This window comes from Hippocampus guttulatus, chromosome 5 (assembly GCF_054856545.1).
Source record: "Hippocampus guttulatus isolate MCC_2025c chromosome 5, RoL_Hgut_1.0, whole genome shotgun sequence".
In the NCBI taxonomy this organism is placed as follows: domain Eukaryota; kingdom Metazoa; phylum Chordata; class Actinopteri; order Syngnathiformes; family Syngnathidae; genus Hippocampus; species Hippocampus guttulatus.
In genome coordinates, this window is record NC_141265.1 from 15281990 (window position 1) to 15303424 (window position 21435).

Genomic DNA, 21435 nt, shown 5'->3' on the forward strand with positions numbered 1-21435 from the left:
TAAAATGTATATTCTCCCCTTAATAAATCATAGAAATAAGAATTGATCAGTTTCATCAGGCCAAGTTTTTGCTGTAATAAAACTGTAAGCATATTTAGGTCATGTTTATCGGAACATTTTTGCATGAAGCGAATGAAGAATACCTGAAGCACAAGTACAAAATCGGGCAGCCATGTTTTCACACCGAGCACTGAGGTCGACACTTGCGGAAAACTTCTTTCCTAAAATGGCAAAGGTATTCGAAGGCTGGTGTGTGTATGTGTGCATGTGTGGGGGGTGTTAATGAGCCAGTTAGAAAGTTATTGCTCAATTCTCCAGCTGCATTATATTGGAGTCTTCAAAAGGAATACCCTCCATCTCATGTTCAATGTTCGGTTGTCTGCACCTCACTTTGAGGTTATCTCGAGTTGAAGGGTGCTTAAAGCAAGCAAAACCTCTGTGGGGCAACTCCATCAGGAGGAATGGATGGCGCCTTCATGAAATTCAAAGTCAAAATGAACTTCACTCCTTTAATACATCCATAATGGTTTCTATTTCGGTACGTCGAATAAAACCAATCATGGATAGTTTTCAAACCGGCACATTGAGAAACGACCCTGGCCATGAAATCCGAAGGGGCATTTTGAACAAGCCGGTTTTCTAGAGGAGAAATTGCAGTCGTTCAATTCAGAAGGTGCAACAATGTATAGATTCATTTAATACGCACAAATACATTGTGGATGGCCGTTTCCCCCTAACTTTTATGGTAAAATCTTTTTGATTGTTCGTTGTTGTAGTCAAAATATATTTTCCTTAGCCGTAAGCTTTAGTCATCAAAATTCTGAAGAATGAAATCAAGTACGCAGTGAATTAACTCTTTCACGCATCAATAATGATGACCTTTGACCTGAAAACATGATAGGCTGTTCACTTTAGTGACCGCTGTACCCGAAAAGGTTAATGAGTTTCTCCTTTTTAATTTAACTACAATCATAACCTATTTTACACCAACAAAACTGATTTGCATGATCGCTAAATGATGCATTACTGACAAATTCGGAGTAAATGAATAAAATATATCCCTGAAGCGGCATCAATTTTTTTTTCAATCCATTCCCTACAGATTTGCAACAAAATCTTTGTAGAGGTTAAAATCCTAAAAGGATTCCTTCGGGGAACACCAAACGATATATTGCATTTCATTGGTGGCACCCTTTTTGCTCATGAATCGTTTTTCTTCGATTCGAACATTTTAAAGATCGAGAGAAGCCAAACTCGAAATCATAATTATTTTTAGATGAATCATCCATCCCGAGACTGTCATATGATTTTGCCTGTGAACTTTTTTTATTGTGTTTTCTCCACAAGCCACAGCACAGAATGGGTCAGCCGAATTGGGCTCCGAGTGCCAAGATGCGTTTCCTCCATCGGCAACTTTTTATGACGCAGTTAACCAAAGCGTAACCTTCGATTTTTATCCAGACATCTTTTCGCATTTCTCTCTCGTTCTGCTCCACCGCACCTAAATGGGACCCTCACCGAGTGCGCTGTTGTTTCTGTGCCGACGCGCAATCTGGAAAACTAAGACAGAAGCCTTGCGCTTATTTGACAATTTGTCTTCATCAAAATTTGCAATATGCTCCTTGTCATTGAGACCAAAACGATACAGTGTCATGCTAATGAAGATGAGAGGAGCTTGATCGGGGTTAGCGGAGGGTTACACAACTCCTCCACTTGCTCATGTCGCTACTTGCAACGTTTATTTTTTACCGCTGAGAGATGCTTGTCCTACGGGCCGGATTAAATTACCCCGCGACCGACGAGGCTCGCCGTGGAACACATGCGTTCGGCTGTTGCACGTCGTATTGGTTTAGTGGCCCGCGGCTTCATTGGCTATTGAATGATTCTAGCGTACAGCCTCTCTGGCTAGCAGGGCGGATATTAAAGTCATCTAGCATGAAGTTGTCTGACATGTGATTTCCCGCCGCCATTGTGTCCAGCTCCAATGTCCATAAAAAGCAGGCGGGATGGCTGCTGACGGATTGGACTGTCTCTTTGGTGGACAGAATGTCGAGCTGAAGGAAGATCGAGAGGTAGTTACGTTGCGCCTATGACACTCGTACCATTCGTTCATCGACTGCGTCCGTTTCCGTCTCCGCTATCGTCATCACGACCATCAGCCGATGCGTTCTCTGAACTACGGGAGACCTCTCTGGCTGCATTTTTGGATTCCGATTGCGGTTGCAATAATCCAGTGATAAATTCAACTCCTCAAATCAGGCAGTTAAATTAAAGCACTAGACGGGGAACCTAATTACTGCTATTCTCTCAGGTTACATTTGGGTTTAATATGCCGTTATTGTGAATATTCAGGAGTTAAGATGGTGGAAAAACATGAGAGGAAAAAAAAAACAGGGGCTCAGACTTGATTATCTCTAATCTTTTATCTCTAATCCTTTTAAAAGAGCAAAACTGAATGCCAGAGCTGCGTAAAATCTTTGGCTAATCTTGTTTGTGTGCCACCAGCAGGTCTGCTGGCTATGCTTTCTGGTCATCTGAGTGTTAAATATTGTTTCGGGACACTCTCTATTTCCTGTTTGCACAACGTGCTTACAAGCTAGGTTCATTGTATTAACAAGGGACCGATTGAGCCAACTGTTGCCAAACTGCAAACAACAGGTGACAACAGGTGACAACAGTTGTACAGTATGTAAACATGTGATTATTTGGACATTCATCACAAGCTAGCCCGATTACAAGCGCAGCTAAAATAACTCATCGTTTGGCCATTGTTACCAACCTTTAGCATTGCTAAATGCCGTTTGTTCATGCTAATATGTTATATTCTATTCTGCCATCGTAATTTAGCCAAGCAAAAATAATGTCCATATTTTATTGTAGCCAGACTGGACACTGGCGATATTCAGTAGAATTTTTAGTAAGATATCCAAATACAAAAATATTCTATCTGCTGCCCTCCTCATTATTCCGTGTGTGGACCAATTTTGTGAAGTAAACAGACATGAAGTCAGGTTTGGATATAAAATGCCACATTACCCAAATGCCTTTCTAAGCAGATGGATTTTTGGTAGCTACTCCTAAGAGCTTTGACTGGGGGGGTTAAATGTTGCAGATTTAATATTGAGGCGTCATGCTGAGGTCTGTAATTAAACTGTTCATTCCTGAACAAACAAGAACCCGAAGCAACGTGATCAGCTATCTAAGGTAACTCCAAGAATGATTAATTATTGCGGATTCAACGATGATTACTGACAAAAGAGAAATACCATTGTCAAGATAATTAATAATGTAAACACTTGATTTGGGTTATGAAGACGTTGAAGGTTTGACAAAAATGTAAAGCCCCTGAACCCTCAAATTGCTTATTGGCTGCCCTATAAGTGTCTGTGTGTGAACGTATGTTGGGATATCGTGTACAGAATAAAGAACTACCTTCTTGAATTGTAGCATTTCTGACATGCAAATCAATAGTGTGCCACTCAGATTCTGTTGCTGCAGCTCCATCTATTGGATTTGGTTGGTCACAGGCAGCCCATCATGACCCCAATGCAAGCAGGCTGTAACGGCAACCAGTGAAAATACATTAATCGAAGCCACATTTTTATCCGTATTTGCTTCAAAAAGTAACGTATGCTTTTTCCTGTGCGATCCATCAACAAAGTTTCAGAGAAATGAACTGGCCACTTGCAGAACACAGACAATTAGTCCTTCGCACTCATACTCGCACCTATTTTATGGACAATATATTCTGCGAAGAACCCCGAGTACTTGTATAAAATCCACGTAAGCACTGGAAGACCATGCAAATTTCACACAGAGGCCAGAACTGAACATCAGAACACTGATCTGTGAAGCAGACATACTAACTGCTAGTCCAGCGTGCCAAATCAATCAATTAAACTACTAAAACTGAAAGAAAAAAAAATCGGGGCCCTACATATGATCCCTGGGGTGTGTCACATAACAGGCAAGGAGTGACAGTCCACCGACTCAGACAACAAGAGCCCCCTTTTAATCAATGCCCTTCCAACAAATAACATTTTGGATATTGTATTACAGTCATCCAAATGTCATGCTTGAACAACTTGTTTGTAATTGGGGCAAAGAAATCAGCTTTCAGTTCCCTGCAGGAAAAGTAATTACTGAAGAAAAAAGAAAAAAAATCCAATCACAGCTACATATAATGTTGCCCCAGCTCCATAAATAAAGACTACATCACATTTTCAGTGTGGAAGGTGTTGACGGGCGGAGCAGCTCAGCATATACTCCTCGGTTAGACGGTGACCTTGTAGCGCATTTGCCTTCGCCGTGCGAGTGCATCGTGTAGTGTGGTGTAGTGTGGCTAATAGAGAAAATTGTATGCATCATTAGCCGCCCAAGTAGGCTATACTGTACACCTGCACCAGACGCAAATGTCAGTGTGTCCTGAGACAGAGGCCGCTATCCTTGAACGCTCAGATTCGTCATAGATACTGGGCCAACTTCTATATGGGGGGGGGGGTCAGAATCTAATTTAAGCGACTGATCACATACATTATTTCAAAATTCTCAGTGGGAAATTTCCTTGATCAATACTCCACCACATAATCCACCGGTTCGTATTTATCCGAAATTGCCCGTAATGGAATACATAAATATAATTCATGCATGTATAAACGGCTATACCGGCCGTTTCTCATCTCTAATAAAACTCGGAGGCTGAGGGAAAGCAGGATGAAAAATGAATCGGCAAGGGTATGATTGATTAGCTTTCTTGTTTGTAGATTAGTATTAAGACGTCACATCTTATTTATGTGCAGAAAGCGCCGCTTAATGATGTTTTCGCCCCTCCAGTTTACTGTGGGTCGAGAGGTGATTTTTGTTGCATCTGAAGAAATTAAATAAGACGAGGTGATGTTCTCTGCTTCGCTAAACAAAACGGATTCGTCTGCATGAGCAGGGCGGGAGGAGTGTACTCACACGCAGGTCATCCTTCTTCAGTTTTGTTTCATACCAGCATCTTGTCAACGTCAGGGATTTTTAGGAGTATAGTGTACGAGTTGTAAACTAGAATAATGAGGCAAAGGGTGGTGTTAATCAGAACTTTTATGAAAACAATGTGTCTAAACCAGTTGGGCAGTACTTAAAAAAGGAAATAAAGGGAATAAAGTTAACATATATTTTGTAAAAATTGTCTAAAGAAAAAAAAAAAGAATTGCCAGCATACATCATGCAACACATCAGCACTACGTATGTTGTGAATTTTCAAATGTTCATTTTACGCGCACAGCCAATAAAGCTGATACTAAAGCATCAATGTATGACCTTGGAACGGACTATTAAAAAATCAACAAAGCATGTCATGAAATACGTTCTGAACAAATCTGACATCAACCAGCGTCCCCAAACGGATTGTGGTCTACCTCCGAGTTTCCACTGTTAAGCCTTTTTGTTGGACCAATGTTTTTTACTGTACACTTAGGTGCTATGCAAAATGCAGCGAAGGTGGGGCTAAATATGAAATGCTATTTGCAGAAACCAAAAAAAAATAAAAAATTAAAAAACCCCACATCTGAACTGGTCTACTTTTTAAAGAGCTTTTCATCGATGGTGGGTTCTTGTCAGTGTGTGTCAGAATCAACACTGGGATTAAAACGTTGCGCTGACCGCATACATAAGCAATTCAGCAAAAGCTGGCATTAAGAGTGAGGAGTGAGTGAGTTTCTTGGACAGACAGGGCGAGCGAGATAAGCGAGGACAGCAGGAGCTCTTCTCAGGTCAGGGATCACAAGGCTGCGGCGGTTTAAGTGAAAGCCATCTCCCAGGATGCTGATGCAAGCATGTTTTTTTTTTTCTCCATAATATGGACACCATTTTGGATTGGAGTTATTTTAATCTGAAAGAGGGCAGATATCCAATATCAGCTCATCAGAAAAGATAAGGAGGCTGACTGGATGAGCTACTTGATGTGGTCGTGCGGTGATTGTCAAAGACCGAAGTATTCGGTACAGTGAACCTGAAAAACGGAATGATGTCCGTTGACGAAATGATATCTGAAGAATGCTCCATGGGGTCTTCATTTTGTTTGATAGTATTGCGGTTGGAGGGCAGCAGTGTTGTTGTAGTGGTTAGCGTGTTTGCCTCACAGTTCTGTGGTTTTGGTTCCTGGTTTGAATCTTGACTGAAGCCTTCCTCAGGGGCACTTGCAAGTTCTCCCCATCCTTGCGTCTAATTTTTTACTTTATTTTTCCGGATGCTTGCTCCCACATTCCCAAAACATGCAAGTGAGGATAATTGATAACTCTAAAATGTCTGCCCTGTGATTGACTGTCAACGAGCCCAGGGGTCTACCTCACCTCTTGTGAAGTGTCTCGTGTCAATCAATCAAAACAAAGACTTTTATTTTTGCAGTTTTCTTCCAGCTTTTAATACTGGATCACATTAGTGCAAGTGTACCTTTAAGTGGTCTAGTTGATAATAAGTTCCAACACCAGATTAAGAATGACACCATAAATACTTTTAAAAATCGAAAATCTACCTCCTGTCATTGCCTTCAATCACCTACTTAATATCCAGTCAGATGGCCCCTCGGGATCATAAAGTTCACCTTGACCATTCCAGTTTCATCCCGATTCTTCTCACTGCCGCTGGAGGGGGCGCATGCAACGCCGCGATGGATGAATCTGTTTTATTGTCCATTTTCTAACGTGCGTGTCCTCATTCGGGTCACGTGTCAGCCAACATCAGGGCAACCTTTCACACACGCGGGCATTTGGGGTCTTTAGTGAACCTAACGGCCATGTTCTGGGAATGTGGGAGGGAGCCAGAACACCCAAAGAAGCCACCGCGCAGCCCAGCGGTTTTATAGTTGTTGGTTAATTCTTGCGGCTGGGTGACAGCATTCCTCAGTGTTCATCTGCAATGTTTCATCAAGTAGCAATTTTTATTTCATACTGTGATGCTCGCTCTGGCATCTCGTACAAAGAGCAGAGAGACACAGCGCAGTCTAAGCAGGAATGTGACTTTTATAGACAAATGAAATGGCTGGCTCGGGGTTCAGAGTCGGTTTTGCTCGCTCTTTGGGAAGGCTGACTAATGGGTGACAAAGAGCTGGCGCCGTTCCATTGGCGGCACAAAGATGAACCCCCCGGTCGTCGTACAGGGCCTCTCATCTGTCCATATGAAGAATCAAGCCTGTCAGTGGCATTCGCAAGTCGGCTTACAGTCTGGAGTTATGCGCCTCGGACCTTCACGCACCTTCAAGCAAGCGTCGTCCTCCTCCCGCGTGAGCGCATTTTCCACGCACGTGAATGAAGAGGGGTGGTAGCTGCGCGCTGTGGAGAATGCATTATTATGAACCTGACAGATGGACGGGTGTCCCACTGCCATTTTGCTCCTGCGTTTCCACAGCACATCAAGTTCACCAACCCCCCCCCCCTTTTTTTTTTTTAAATCTCACTTCCAACACAATCAAAGTCAATTCTTACTTACCAAACTGAAACAAACCCGAGTGCTTAAATGAGAAAAAGAAATAAAAGAATCCTGGAAAAAACAAAAACAAAAAACAAACCAGAGAGGAATTCCAAGTAGGTGAGGACTGATTCACTGCACGTGCCCATTTTTGCCGACTGCGATTATTCATGCTGGTCTTTCGAAGCTGATCATAATTCACCATCATGCAGACAAGGACAAGCTATTTTTGCCCGTTAACCTGTGACCTATATTGATAATTACCAATCATACTTAATTGGTTATTTCCCATGCATTTGTTGTCCCCCCCTTTTCCCGTCTGTCATTATGATTACTTATGCACGCTCACACAGGCTTGCACTTTCAGCGTTGGGTGGATACCAAGGCCATCACGACAACATTATGATTCCAGGAGATAGACTAAGTGCACCAATGAAACGTTATGTATCTGATTGATGATAGTGTGACCGCTTGAAAAAGGGCGACGTCACCTCACGTCCATAAATCACAGTTTATTGTGATTTGAATATATGAAGACGTGTAATTGTCGATGCGACTCTTGCTCTCTGTTGAGACTTGTCATCCATTTTTGATGCTGCGGAGACTTAAGAAAAACTGTTTCAGACAATTATTGGGGAGGAAAATTGGTTGAAAATTACAACCAGTAGACTTTTGACCGAGAATTAGTTTGGGCTAATTGTGACAGATGTCACCAAGGCTGGATTTACGCTGCCCAATCCCAATTGAATGCGTGTGGCAGATTTTTTGGGGGCGACTGCCTATTAACACAAATCCGCCATTGGCTGCGTTTACACGGAAGGAACAACCCGACTCAGGCCACAACCAACACCAGACAGTACACGCGTGCCAGAATCGGCACGTTTCAGTAACCGTCATTCAACAACAGATTAGTTCCGTGATTTACAAGGAAGCAAATGGAAAGGAAAATGCAGACACGCCTCCTTTCCCCCTTACGATTTCTCATTGATGTGACCTCTTCACCTTGGCAATAGTTGCCAAAGTAATGAATTTGGTTTCCAAAGGCTGGAAGCGAGAAGATGCCGGGAGATTGGAACATGTCTCCGCAGCTGTGTGGAGCCAAGTCCTTCTATTTCCTTACTTCATCATCGCTTTCCTATAGCACGCTCGCCGCAGTAGCATCTGCTTAATGGGCCCCGTCGCTGTGGATGCTCTTCCATCTTTTGACTCTCGCACAGCTTGCAGACAAGCACGAGCATGCATGTAGATTCTCAGTGATGATCTGTAGTTTTTACAGTTTTTTTTTTAAATTTGTTGCCGCGTGGCTCCTATTTTTGACATGTTTTTTTGCATGATTTAAAAGTCCGCCCTTTCATTATTTCCGCACCCCGAGACGATTTTACAAATGGAAACATGCACAAAGGGTCTACAAAGCAATATTTTGTGTGTATTTATCAGTGTTGCCGTCTCTCTTAGATGCTGGTTTATTTAAACGCGGACTGGTGGAATCCGCTGTTTCCCAAACACAACAGTATTTTCTCAAAGCCAAAACCAACTTTCTCCAGCGAGCTGGCAGAGCTACCCGGTTTGGAATGTTCTGCGTTGAACACCACATTGTTCTGTTTAACCCACACTATGCTAAAAAGACATTACAGCCAAGAGATTGTGTACAGGAAATCTGCTTGTAATAATGACCTCTCCGAAAAGACGTTTTCAGGTCAGATTCTTATAACATAACCTAACAATCGAGCATGGGGAAAAAAAAGTTTTTGCTTTGTGTTGCGATACTTTTTGTGCCGATACCAAGTGTCGATACTTCCAGTGAATATCAATACGTTCAAGCAGCCAGTCATATGTCAATTTTCCAGGCCAATAGAGGGCAGCACATTTAAATCAATGTCAAATGGCACTTCGGTTAATACTTTGGAGACACGTTGCCTCTGGTTGGTTTTTTTTTTCCTCAATACATATTACATTACATTGGGCTCAATACTTTATAATAATTGAGTATCGCAACATGTCTGGGATCACCACCCAAGTTCCGGACCGTGACAAAAGTGTATCGTCCGAGCCTTGCGAGAACAAATATGAATCTCCCGTTGGTTTTGCCAATCACAATTGCACATTTTGGGGTATTTGACTAAAGTCCGATCATTGCAATACTTAAAAGAGACGCCCCAAAAAGAGAATCAAACAATGTCAGAAATGTATCAAAATGTAATATCAACGCTTCACCCGTATTTCTAATGCCATCAATACAATACAATCAAAGGGAATAAAAGCAGTTTGGATCCGTGCCGCCTGCTCATTTCAATGTGGAGGTCCTGTTAATGCCGCGCTCTGAAGACCAGCAGATGTTCTATGTGAATTGTGCGTGTAATTGTCAACGTTAATCATCATCCTTGTCACTCTCACAGCCGGTGATATATTCCAAATGCGTTCCGTTTTTAATGTTAAACTGAGCTGCACTGTATTTATGTTCAGACTCTGTGACCCAAAGCATATGACAGAATTCTTATCTAGGGATCCTACGGATCTAAAAACAAGGCCTTCATTGGCATTTTTAAGTCTTAAATCAATTTTTCTGAAGTCTTGAAAAATGGTGCGATTGAAAATAATTTTCTACATAAAAATTCACATTAAAAAAAGTTTTACAGAATTAATCCAAAAAGGAAGAAGAATTTACAGAGCACGGTCCAACATTAACAGTGGCCCGATGGCCCGGAGCCACCATTTGAAGTTGCCGGCCATCAGTTCAAATTCCATAAATAAAAGTGATGAAATCAACACATTCTTGCTTTTTTTTTTTTTTTTTTTTTTTAAATATCTCATACTCCTCGCAGAGAGGCAGTCATGCAGACATGCTAACCACTAGCCCACCATGCCAGCCTTGGATCGTTTTGCATGTCAAAATTCTTTGAGCGTGCTATAAACAGTATTTTTCCAACCACCACAGAACCGAGGATGTGAAATTTCGAAGGGAATGGTCAAGGAAATGTGTTTTGCAGATAACATTACAGATGCAATAAGGTTTGGCTCGGCGTGTGATTGAAACAATACAGCAGCTAAGCCGCATTGAGCCCACCTGTTTGTTTTGCCGTAATTGGATTCTGCTTCATTCCATTTGCCTTAATGCTGATGCATAATGCAATGTACTGCAGGGACCGGCCATTACCGGGCTATGGGACGGGGCTTGAAGAAGTAACCTGACCCGGCGTCCTGACCCACCAAATATCCCCGCGCCCCCCCCACCCCCCACCGCCCCTTCCTTCTGCCCATCTCTTAAAGCCACCCCTCTGCTCATAGATTGATGAAGGAGGCTTGCGGGGCCTGATGGGAACCAGAATAGCAGGTGTTGGTTTTAGAGCCTACAAGAACAATAAGCCGGCCCTTTGCAGCATGCTGATCCAAATTAAACAGGCACAGGCACAGGAATGGGCTGCATGGGCCAGGCTGGAGGGATCCTCACCAGAGATTGAGGTTCTGCGAACAAGACAGGCATGTGGAGCCAAAGCTTCATCTGTCTTTGTAGAAGCAACAACACACCCCAGTCATGCGGAGCATTCCAGACATCAACACATCCAGGCTTAGCTGGTGGACTTTTCCCACTAGGGTGGAGCTAAATTCAAAGAGTAGCTAGTCCCTATAAACATTTAGGTAGACATGCATGCATTATTTAAAAAAAAAAAAAAGAAGCCCTCTTGTAGCTCATGTCATGTTTTTATAACTCAGTCAATGCAGAGCTTGTGCGCTGTGAACAAATGTCTAAATCTCCCAGCAGCTTGGCGTCACTGTCATCACGACAGAGACCCCTTCCACGCGATCTTTGCCTTTTTTTTTTTTTTCGTGGCAGCCCGTACTTCTCTCACGAGCAGCTGCTGTCGCTAAGTAGCTCGTGTCGATGGTCGGGGCTCAGATCTGCCCACAACGATGGTGACATGATGAAGATAAGACATCTGGAGGCTGTGTGTGTAAGTGCGTGTTTGTTCACTTTGTGTGTGCATCAGTTATAATAGTGGAAGATAAGAAGGACTAAAAGTGTGTGTGTGTGTGTGTGTGTGTGTGTGTGTGTGTGTGTGTGTGTGTGTGTGTGTGTGTGTGTGTGTGTGTGTGTGTGTGTGCGTGCGTGCGTGCGTGCGTGCGTGCGTGCGTGCGTGCGTGCGTGCGTGCGTGCGTGCGTGCGTGCGTGTGTGTGTGTGTGTGCGTGCGTGCGTGCGTGCGTGCGTGCGTGCGTGCGTGCGTGGCGACCATGGCCAAGGTTCATTAGTGTGTGCTGAAATAATGATAATAAGGGCTCGCTCTCTTTTCTCTGCCGTGGAGAAGAGCATCTGATCTGCGCTCACCTCCCGTGCACGCTGACACATGACCGAGGATCAGATAAAAGCCAATGTAGCGACAACACTAACGCTAACAGAGCGCTCGAGAGGAATAACGCCGGCAAGATGGAGGCTTGATGAGCTGTGGAAATTTGGAGGAAAACTTTTTTTATTTTCATTTTTTACAAGTGCACGTTTGAGAGGAAAACGGTCTTTAGGATCTTATATAACTTTACAAAAAAAATGCAAGTCAGCATAGATTTTTACTCTTAGTCTGTAACTACCTTTGTTGGCTTAACTACCTAAGCCAAGGCCAAATCAGTCATTTGGACCAGCAATAAATTTACCACATTACAGACGAGCAACAATCACCGCACACACACAGTGTGTTAGTTAATAAGTTCAGCAGTAAAAAGTGTGAGATATTTCATAGTCATCGTATTGAGTCGATGTTATGCACATCAAGCTCCCAAACTTGTTTGTAAATGACCCATAAGCAGGCAATGCCAATTAAAAATATGTAAGCTTGCGGACCGAGTAGATAATAACAACGTGGACTTTATAGGCTAATGATTTCCATATTTTATAAGTACATGGCAGGACTTTCACTTAGCCACGGGATTCAGTTGGTAAGCTAACCGTGTACTACATATGTGCCACTTGACGAATATATTTCGACTTTCTGAAAGCTTTTTGCATCAATTGACATTTCATGACGATAGAGTGGACATGTTAAGCTAGCCAACATCAAGCTAGCCACGTGGTGATGATGATGAAAGTTGTGAAGCAAAATTGTTTCTATTCATTCTGCACCCAAAAACTGCTTCGGCGTCTCTAGAAAGACAACGAGCTTTTTTTAAAGCTCTTTGATCATGATTGTGTAAAGCCCAGTATCCTGCAGTGCCGGTTGCATAGAAAAGTACACGGTCAGTTGATGTTGATCAATGCCTTTCATTGCCGCTCCTCCGCAGCTCGTAATGTGCAGCCAGCAGCCAACTAGAGACCAGCCTGTGTTGTTACCCCTCCTCCCTTCCTTAACACTGCACAAGTTACAAACCGAACCGGTAAATGAATCGTGTATATGTCTGTGCATTAAGGGAGGGAAATTAGCATGGAATGTTTTTTTTGGGGGGGGGATTACTCAATTAAAAAATAATTGGCCGATTAATCCATCTATTTTCTGAACTCCTTCCCTTCACAAGGGTCCATCCATCCATCCATTTTCTAATCCGCTTATCCTCGCAAGGGTCGCGGAAGTGCTGGAGCCTATCCCAGCTTGTCTTCGGGTTCACCCTGAACTGGTTGCCAGCCAATCGCAGGGAACACATAGACCAACAACCATTTGAACTCACACCTTGGGACAATTTCGAGTGTTCAATCAGCCTGTAATGCATGTTTTTGGAATGTGGGAGGAAACCCGAGTACCCGGAAAAAACCCACACAGGCGCAGGGAGAACATGTAAACTCCACACAGGAAGGCCAGAGCCGGAACTGAACGCTGCACCTTCGCACTATGAGGCGGACGTGCTAACCAGTCGACGACCATGCCGCCTCACAAGGCTCGCTTCATAAAATAGTTATTAGTTCCCAGGTCTAAAATATGCAGCTAATGCATGCGATTGGTCTCAGAATTGGCAGCATAAACATCTGATCGGAACACCCCAGTGTTACAAAAAAAGTAATTTCACACTAATAATGTTGTTTTCAAAGAATGACATTTTCTTCATTTCTAAATGAAATGAGGAAAACCTGAGGGTGTGGGGGCTGGGTTCACTCACACCTTCCTTTAATGGGTTCTTCCATGGCCAATGCTCCACCTCATACTTTTATGTCGCACCCCTCGCTAGCAACCAATGAGAAATTCAGTGGTGAGTGTGTCAGAACGGCGCGGCGGTGCTCTCGATGGCTCATTGTCCATGGTGACAGACGAAAGAAGAAGGTGACGCAGCTGGAAGGGGGACAAAAGGGAGGGCCGAGGTGAAAGTTCACCATGGAGGACATGACAGATCCCAAATGGTCGCCTTTCAGAAAACAGCCTCATCGCCTCATTATGTCAGCTGTGGAATGATCCGCACGCAACATCAACTCACCCCATCTTATGGCTGGCAGGCAACGCCGTAAAAGACAAAGTGCATGCAGAAGCGCAGCGTGGAGATAAAAAAACCAACAACAACAACAACTCTTGTTTTGTCTTTAAATGCAGGGTCCTGACCCAAGGCAGGGGTGTGTATTTTTAAAGCGCTCACCGTGATGGATGCACACATTGTGCTCTCCCCGCGCTCCGAGTGACATGTGTTTGACCCCCCCCCCCACCCCCAGCCCCCCTCTCTGCCCCATCCTCATCTTACAGGAGACAACACCTGCTGCCTCACTACATGGCCATTAGTGGTCAACCAACACACATACACACACACACGTTTTATTCACACAAGGGATTTTTAGAGCACTCTGTTGCCTGATAGGACATGTAGCACATACTGTACTTTTACCGTGTACCTTTTGTATGTACACACAGAGGACACAACACTTACACTTGAGCTCCGATGCAGGAGCTTTATACAAGATAATATTGTACTTTTTTTTATTTTGGAACATAGTGTACAAAGTGCGCCTTTCAATATGACGATGAACGAAAAATGAATTTGAATAGCTAATTTCAAATATTTCAAAACAAAATCCCAGTTTTACGGAAATTAAATAAATTAGGTTGTAATTGGGCAAGAATAAAATTGTGAAAGCGTAACATGTCATTGTCTGTGAAGAAAAATGTAATTGTTATAAAAATAAAGTTCTAATTTTGAGAGAGTCAAGTCCCCATTTTTGAAATGAAAACATTTTATGTAATTTCATGTTTTTTTTTAATTCAACATTAAATTTTCAGAGAATAAAGGCACCATAAAAATACTTTTCAAAGAATAGAATTAAAATTTGTGAGCGAAGCATTTTTAATTTCGAGAAAATAGTTATTTTTAATGAAGAGTCATAATTTCCAATCAATTTTGTATTTTAAGACGATAAAAGTCATAATTTTCCAAGTATAAAGTTCGAGTTTCCAGAGAATAACCTTGTAATTTTCAGAGTGACGTGACAATTTTTCAAGAATTCCGTCATAATTTTCCAAGAAAAAAAGTCTTCATTTGGAGAAAACAAAGTCAGAATTTCCGAAGAATAAAATTCAAATTTTCTGAAATTTAATTAATTTTTTTCAAGAATAAAGTCATGACAAAATAAATACTAAGCACATGTACCGGTTTTTAAATGAGGGGTTTTGAGGATCTTGGTTTTGACACGGCAAGTCTTTTCTGCTAATATTCCATTTCTTTCAAGTGTGGCCCTAAGTCTCTTTCGTAAACTTGCTGGCCTGTTGCGTGCGATGCATCTCGCCCTCCATTAATGCCCTCATCTAATTTGCATATGTTTTGTTTTCCAGCCTCCACCGTCGCGGAGAACGGCAAGAAAACCTGCCTGAAGCTGAAGGTTTTCGTCCGACCATCAAGTAAGGCTTTGTAAACGGAGCCCGTTGAAGTGCGCAGTTGGCGTGTTGAAAAACAAAGCGCTCGATGTCGTCTCTCGACTTCACCGACAAAGCTTTTTTTTTTTTTTTTGGCCCGCTGTCCCGACATGCCACTCTCATTTGTCTCCAAACTGCTGCTACTCGCTAAGAATATGTTTAAAAACAAAACCCCCCAAAAAAAAAAAAAAGCATCCAAAATATTTCATCTGAATGTTGCCATGAGCTTTGTTGCTTGACTTTGTTGCGTGTTGACTATCAGTGCTGAGAGGGGGCGGGTGGTGGGGGGCTTCAATTGTCGACCCGGCGTATATCCACCTCTAATGATGATGATTTCATTCTCCCTATCTTCTGTTTATAGACAGCTGTGTGCGAACTATAGGTGTACATGACCGTGTTTTCGATGTAAACGACAAAGTAGACAATACGTTAGAACCACGAGGTTAGTATGGCTTCCTGCTTTTTTTTTTTTTTTTTTACTCTCTTCGTGCGTCTGTCCACAGGCCTTGTTAGTGCCACCATGTCTCATCTTCTCACATCCTCCGCATGATCTCCAACGCGCACCCCCACCTCCACCGCCCCACCCCCACCCCAGTCCACCGTAGCACCATACATTTGTTTATGCAACAGAATGAATCATTTTGGGGTGTAAAATTGTAATCATCCTTCCCAAAGAAATTGGGTGAAGAAAATATGGAATGGTTGGAGCTAGTTTAACATTTCACACAGTAACACTCTCCGATGAAATCATGATAGTACATCCAGAAAAACAAACAAATTAATTTGGGATGTATTTTTCACATTTTTAAAGGGGCGGTGGGGGGAAGAGATCTACGGCCTGCTTTTAATTGGAAAGTGAAAATAATCTTCACAAGAAGAACCATTGCGTACGACACAGGATTTGAGATCTTGAGCCATTCGCAACGCGGGATGAAGATGATTTGAAAGAAAGGGCAGAAGAAACACAAATAAAAGTGGAATCTCATTGAAATCACATTTATTGCCATCACACATGTCACGCGGACATGAGGAAAGTGGCGGGGGGTCGGGGGGGACAGGTTCCAAACGATGCTACTTTAAGGGAGGGGCTTATCCTGCGTGTATTTTTTCACATTGATTGATTTTTTTTTCTTAAATCAAACAATTGTAGAAGAAAAAAAACCACCGTAATTTTTATATTTAGAAAATAATATTTATACTTGCACACAGACTTTTGTTGCGCAAGCATATCAACTGGTGAACCAATTGTGCACCCCTGATGTATACCGATGTACTCGTAAGAATGAAACGAGTCAACCCCCAACCGCATGCCCATAACGATCACACTAAGCGCTGTATATTTATCTTGAAACTCGACAGTAAATATACAGTCATTCATTTGACAGCCTCAAACGTGTTCATTGATTCGGTGTCTCGTGAGCCTGCATTTTTATATCGGGACGCACATGCCGCAGCCGTCACGACGGGATATCCTGACTTGGGTTTATAATTGCATTGGATATCGACGTGAGGACAAGGCGCGGATGTGCAAAGACCGTCTGACATTATTGATGCCCTACCTTCCTCTCTTTGCGCCTGGCCCCTTGCCCGCCGCTCTGTCGTGCCGGCCTCGACTTGTCTACACATTGCATGCCTCGGTCCTCTGCTTTGCTTGCCTCAAAACATGAGCTTTTTTTTTCAGTGCCTGATCACCCCTGCAGCACACAAGCTTTACCTCTGCTTTGCCCCTTTGCATGCTCCTGCTCCTTTCCCCGCTCATAGAAAGGCGCCCACCTCGGAGAATAACGTACTACAGTGGTACCTTGACTTACGCAGTGCTTACGCGGTTTTCAAGGTAATAAACGGCACTTGGTTGATTGTTTTTTTTGTTTTGTTTGTTTTTTTCCGATACGCCGCCGCTTGAGGAAAGTGGAAACAAAAATAGAGCAACAAAGGTTCTTTAATGCTCTCACATGTGGGCAAGGAGAGCCACGTGCAGTTTATTCAGTTTACTTAACTCATTCAGTACCAGCCAATTCTGGACCAAGTCTGAAAAGACGTTTAAAAACGTCTTTGGGAGTGAATGAGTTAAAGGGGAAAATAACCCAAAATGTGTATTGGAAGGTTTTTTTTTGTTTGTTTGTTTGTTTTAGTGTATTTCATTCCCCCCACCCCCCACCACTACATTTCAATATGTGTCAATTGTGGGACGGCCTGCTCCCTTATATCCCTTTAGTGATGAGCTTGCTCACCCAACGAATCAAATTCATCAGTCAAGGTACCACTGTATCCGTAGGACATAGCAACCCAAGTTCATATGGCAACTCAGAATCCGTAGTGTCTAATAAAGTTGTGAACATCAGCCAGTAACCCTGATGTGGCTTGATTATTGTTAGACTACTTCAAATGACCAACAACTGAAGGCTCGAATGCTGTAGTAGTCAAAACTTTGTTAATATTTGAACGTAAATGTATTCTTTCCCCCCCTCCGTCATCTAGACGACACCAGCCATGAACCCGCCGAGCCCTCCCGAAGTGAGGAGACAAACGCCGCGCCACACCTGTCCCCATGCAGTCAACTTCTGGCTTCACTGCTGCTCTGCCTGGCGGCCCTCTTCACCTTATAGCGCCCCCGCCTGTCCCGGAGGTGCAATTAACACCCAGCGTGGCCTGAATCTGCCCAAGGTTGCAGGGGAAAGGGGCGGGATTTGAGGGCGGAGCTTGTTTTGTTTGATTGGGCCATCCCAGCAGGCTTCGCAAGGAATCCTTCCATTTTTATTTGCCCTCCCCCAGATGAAGTTTGATGTGTCTCGCCATTTGTGAGTGGCGGGAGAAAAAAAAAAAGCGGAAGAGACAACTCCCCCCTACCCCTCGCAAACCTAAGATGCCAAATCTTTTTTTTTTGTTTTTTTGTTTATCCTGACACTCCGTGATTCATATTTTCCCGCGACAGCACGATACATTGTTTTTAACTAGCACACACAAATGCAGTACACAGACACACACACACACACGCATAAAAACACACACTCAGCAAATCTCGTCAGTGTTTCGTTGTTGTTACCATGTTGTGTTCTGTAGCAGCGTTTACAGAGTAGGAAAGTGAAGACTGTAGACTCTTAGGAAGGACTGTACATAACCGTGTAGGTATCTCTCCGTTGTGTTGGCTTCGTGTTCTGCTTGGTGCATAAAGTCTGATGTTTGACCCCCAGCAGGTCAAAACGATGAAGATGAAGGAAAAGGACTGGCAGTTTGAGAGCCAAAGCACTGGAAAAAAAAAACTATACACAGCCTGCACCTTAACCTAATGATGTCCAGTTGTTTCCTAATTTAATAGTAACGCCCGATTGTGTCAGAGGAGGATAAGCTACTGTATATACATGACCAGGGATGGGCATTTGATGAAATTCCCATGATTGACGATGGGAGGAAATTAACAATCAATGAATTGCAATTTTTTTTAAAAATTCATTTTACTCTCAGCATGTTCTGAGTTTCCATGCCAGTGTTGTGTTGAGCAGAAGAATGCCACCTAAATTGTGTCAAGTAACACAAATCAACCATCAGTTCCACACATTGGACCAAATTCTTAGCCGTCAATTAATCAATTCATGGATGATCATGCCCATCCCTAGTAAAACCCTAAAAGGTTGTGGTTTACCGTGTGTAAGAAAACAGAGAAATTTTAGACTCCCCGGCAGGAACTTTGCGGGCCGCTACTAGATGGAGGATCGATGTCTTTTAAGGAGTCGCAATTTCACGGCAGCAGTCACACTCATTTTGTGTTTACTGAGCTGGACAAAGATCATTTCTCTTGGCGCCATCCACTTACGCTATACACTCGCGTCCATAATCCATATCCAAAGCTTGGAAATTGCTCGGCAGTGGTAATGGGTCAAATATTAGTCACCCGGTTCGAAAAGAGGCGAGCTGCAGTTACACAGCCCTGACGCGTTGCTCTGTTGAATTGAAAAAAGCACTGCGCAGCGGGTCTGTCCTTTTGGCTTTACGGTGGTACCTCTACTTAGGAAATTAATTGGTGCTGGAAGAAATGTCTTTCATAGAAAATGTAAGTTTTCCATGTCCAAGCCCCCGCCAAAATTTAGACATAATTGTTTTATAAATAATAAAAATGCATGAAAATATGAAACAAATGCGTGTTACAAAAAGAATAGAGTAAATAGTAATGATGATGGTCATTTGACAATAAAGTTGGACTTGACTTGACTTAACTTTTAACTGCGTCCTCACCGTTTTTTGCCCTCTTTAATTCATGTTCTCCCTCAGAAGTGGTTTTTGCCTGGCGTTTTGTCACGAACCAATCCAAGGACGTTTGTTTTTGTCGTTTTTTTTATTTTTTATTTTAACAATCCTTTGAAAATGTCCAAGGCAAACATCAGCATTGTGAGCAATCGCCCGACTTTTTCTGGGTGATTCACATTTACGTAAAACTATCGGAACGCCTCATGGCCCGAGGGGCGAATGACGAGAATGACACCATACAGTATGTCTGTCTATCTGTCTCTCTTAGCCAATGGGATGCCAGGATGATGCTTGGTAACAGCCAATCGCATAGCTGCTATAAGTATGTTGCGTTCAGGAAAACTCGGAGCTGGGACTAGCCATCCTAACTGTATTTTTACCGTTCAAATCTTAAAATTTCTTTCGTGACAAGAGGCAATATTTTCCTGTTGAGACATTTCATACCTTGGAAATTTCGTATGAAGTAGAGGTACCACTGTATAGACATAGCACTTAGAATCAGCGATATTCTGCCTAACCAGTTCTTCAACTGGTTAACTGGTTAGGCCGTCTTTTTCTCACAAGATTGAGAAATCTCCCCGCCCCCCAAAAAATGACTTCCTGTCATGTGCCAAATAGGGCCCCCCGGAAAACAACAACAACAAAAAAAGTAGACGTCCGCTGTCGGCTCCTGTTGCCGGTTTAAGTGACTCTTTAATGAGGTTCAAAATGACAGGCACGCAGACCCCATGTTGCGGCAAAGGGGAGCTATTTCTGGTATTAAAAATAGACGGTGGAGGGCTTGAAGGAAAAGGGGGAGGGGGGGGGGGTTGTCGGGAGAAATGGTGTCGATTTCATTCATTGGTTATAACGCACCAGTGACCTTGCTGTTTGGGGGGGAAGTGGCGAGTGACGGAAATGAAATTCCGGGGGAGGGGTTCAGGGATGTGATGTGGCTGAAGGTGGTCGTATAATTGATAAGAGTGCCTGGCGTGAAGTAAATAAATCAATACAAATCCATCAAACTCTTGTTGCAAGTTCAGTTTGGAATCGTTCAATCTTCAAAGTAGGAACACGGCTTCGGGTCACACTAAGAAGAACAGATCAACACGAGAATCAAGTTATCCTTTCCAAAGAAAATAAGAAACATTTAAAAAAAATATTTTAGGACATTAGCCCTAATAAAATTTTTGAATTAAAAAAATATATACAATTTTAAAAATTCAAATGTTTTTTTCCTCTTAATTTTGTCACGTTACGACTTGATTCTCGTAATTACTGAGCCGTTTTTTTTTTACATTCTTTTCACTGTTGCCCCTCATGCGCCTTCAAACAAAAGACATGCACTGTTTTTTGTTTGACTTTTTATTTTTCAAATCCATGTCTGCCTTTTTACACGATTGAACACGAACGACGTACATTTTTTTTTCATTTGCCATGCTAACAATGTGTGCTAGCAACTCAGCTGTTACACGACTTCAGCCCATCGGATGAGGTACTGACATCACCGTGGACATTGTCCTTTTTCTCAGAAAACCAGCTTCAAGTTGACCCTCTTTTGTGATAACCAATATTACTGCCTATCTTTTTTTGTTGTTGTTGTTGTTTTTGTTTGCTATCATCCTACTTTATTGTATGCCATGGCCTAACCTGGTAAATGAGGATCAACTTAAAAACTGGATACTGTGTATCCTGAGGTAGTCAACCATCAAACATGTCGTGGTAGGTTATAGCATCTGTTTTGTACCTTCTGGAGGACAAAAGCTAAAAAAAATTTAAAAAATCATTGTTAAAACTGTATAATTATTACTGTTATGATAATGATTAAAACTATTATTATTATTATTATTAGGGAAGACTCCTTGTAAATAGTGTTTGATATTAAAGTATTCATTTGGTTCTTATGTCTTTTCTAAAAAAAAAAAAAAAAAGAACAAAAAGGACAATATGGTAATATCT

The 21435-nt window shown here is 42.5% G+C and overlaps 1 protein-coding gene across 2 annotated transcripts in view; it reads left to right on the forward strand.

Moving 5' to 3' along the window:
* Positions 1-20279, forward strand: part of efna5b (ephrin-A5b) — an 88092-nt gene extending 67813 nt beyond the window's left edge. Inside the window, exons 3-5 of one of the 2 annotated variants that reach the window (XM_086112219.1) lie at positions 15175-15240; positions 15617-15697; positions 17734-20279. In XM_086112219.1, the coding sequence (XP_085968345.1) occupies positions 15175-15240; positions 15617-15697; positions 17734-17861 (275 nt within the window). In that variant the 3' untranslated portion in view covers positions 17862-20279. The remainder of the gene's footprint in view (positions 1-15174; positions 15241-15616; positions 15698-17733) is intronic. The other variant, XM_086112220.1, reaches the window with a different exon arrangement.
* The last annotated feature ends 1156 nt before the right edge of the window (positions 20280-21435 follow it).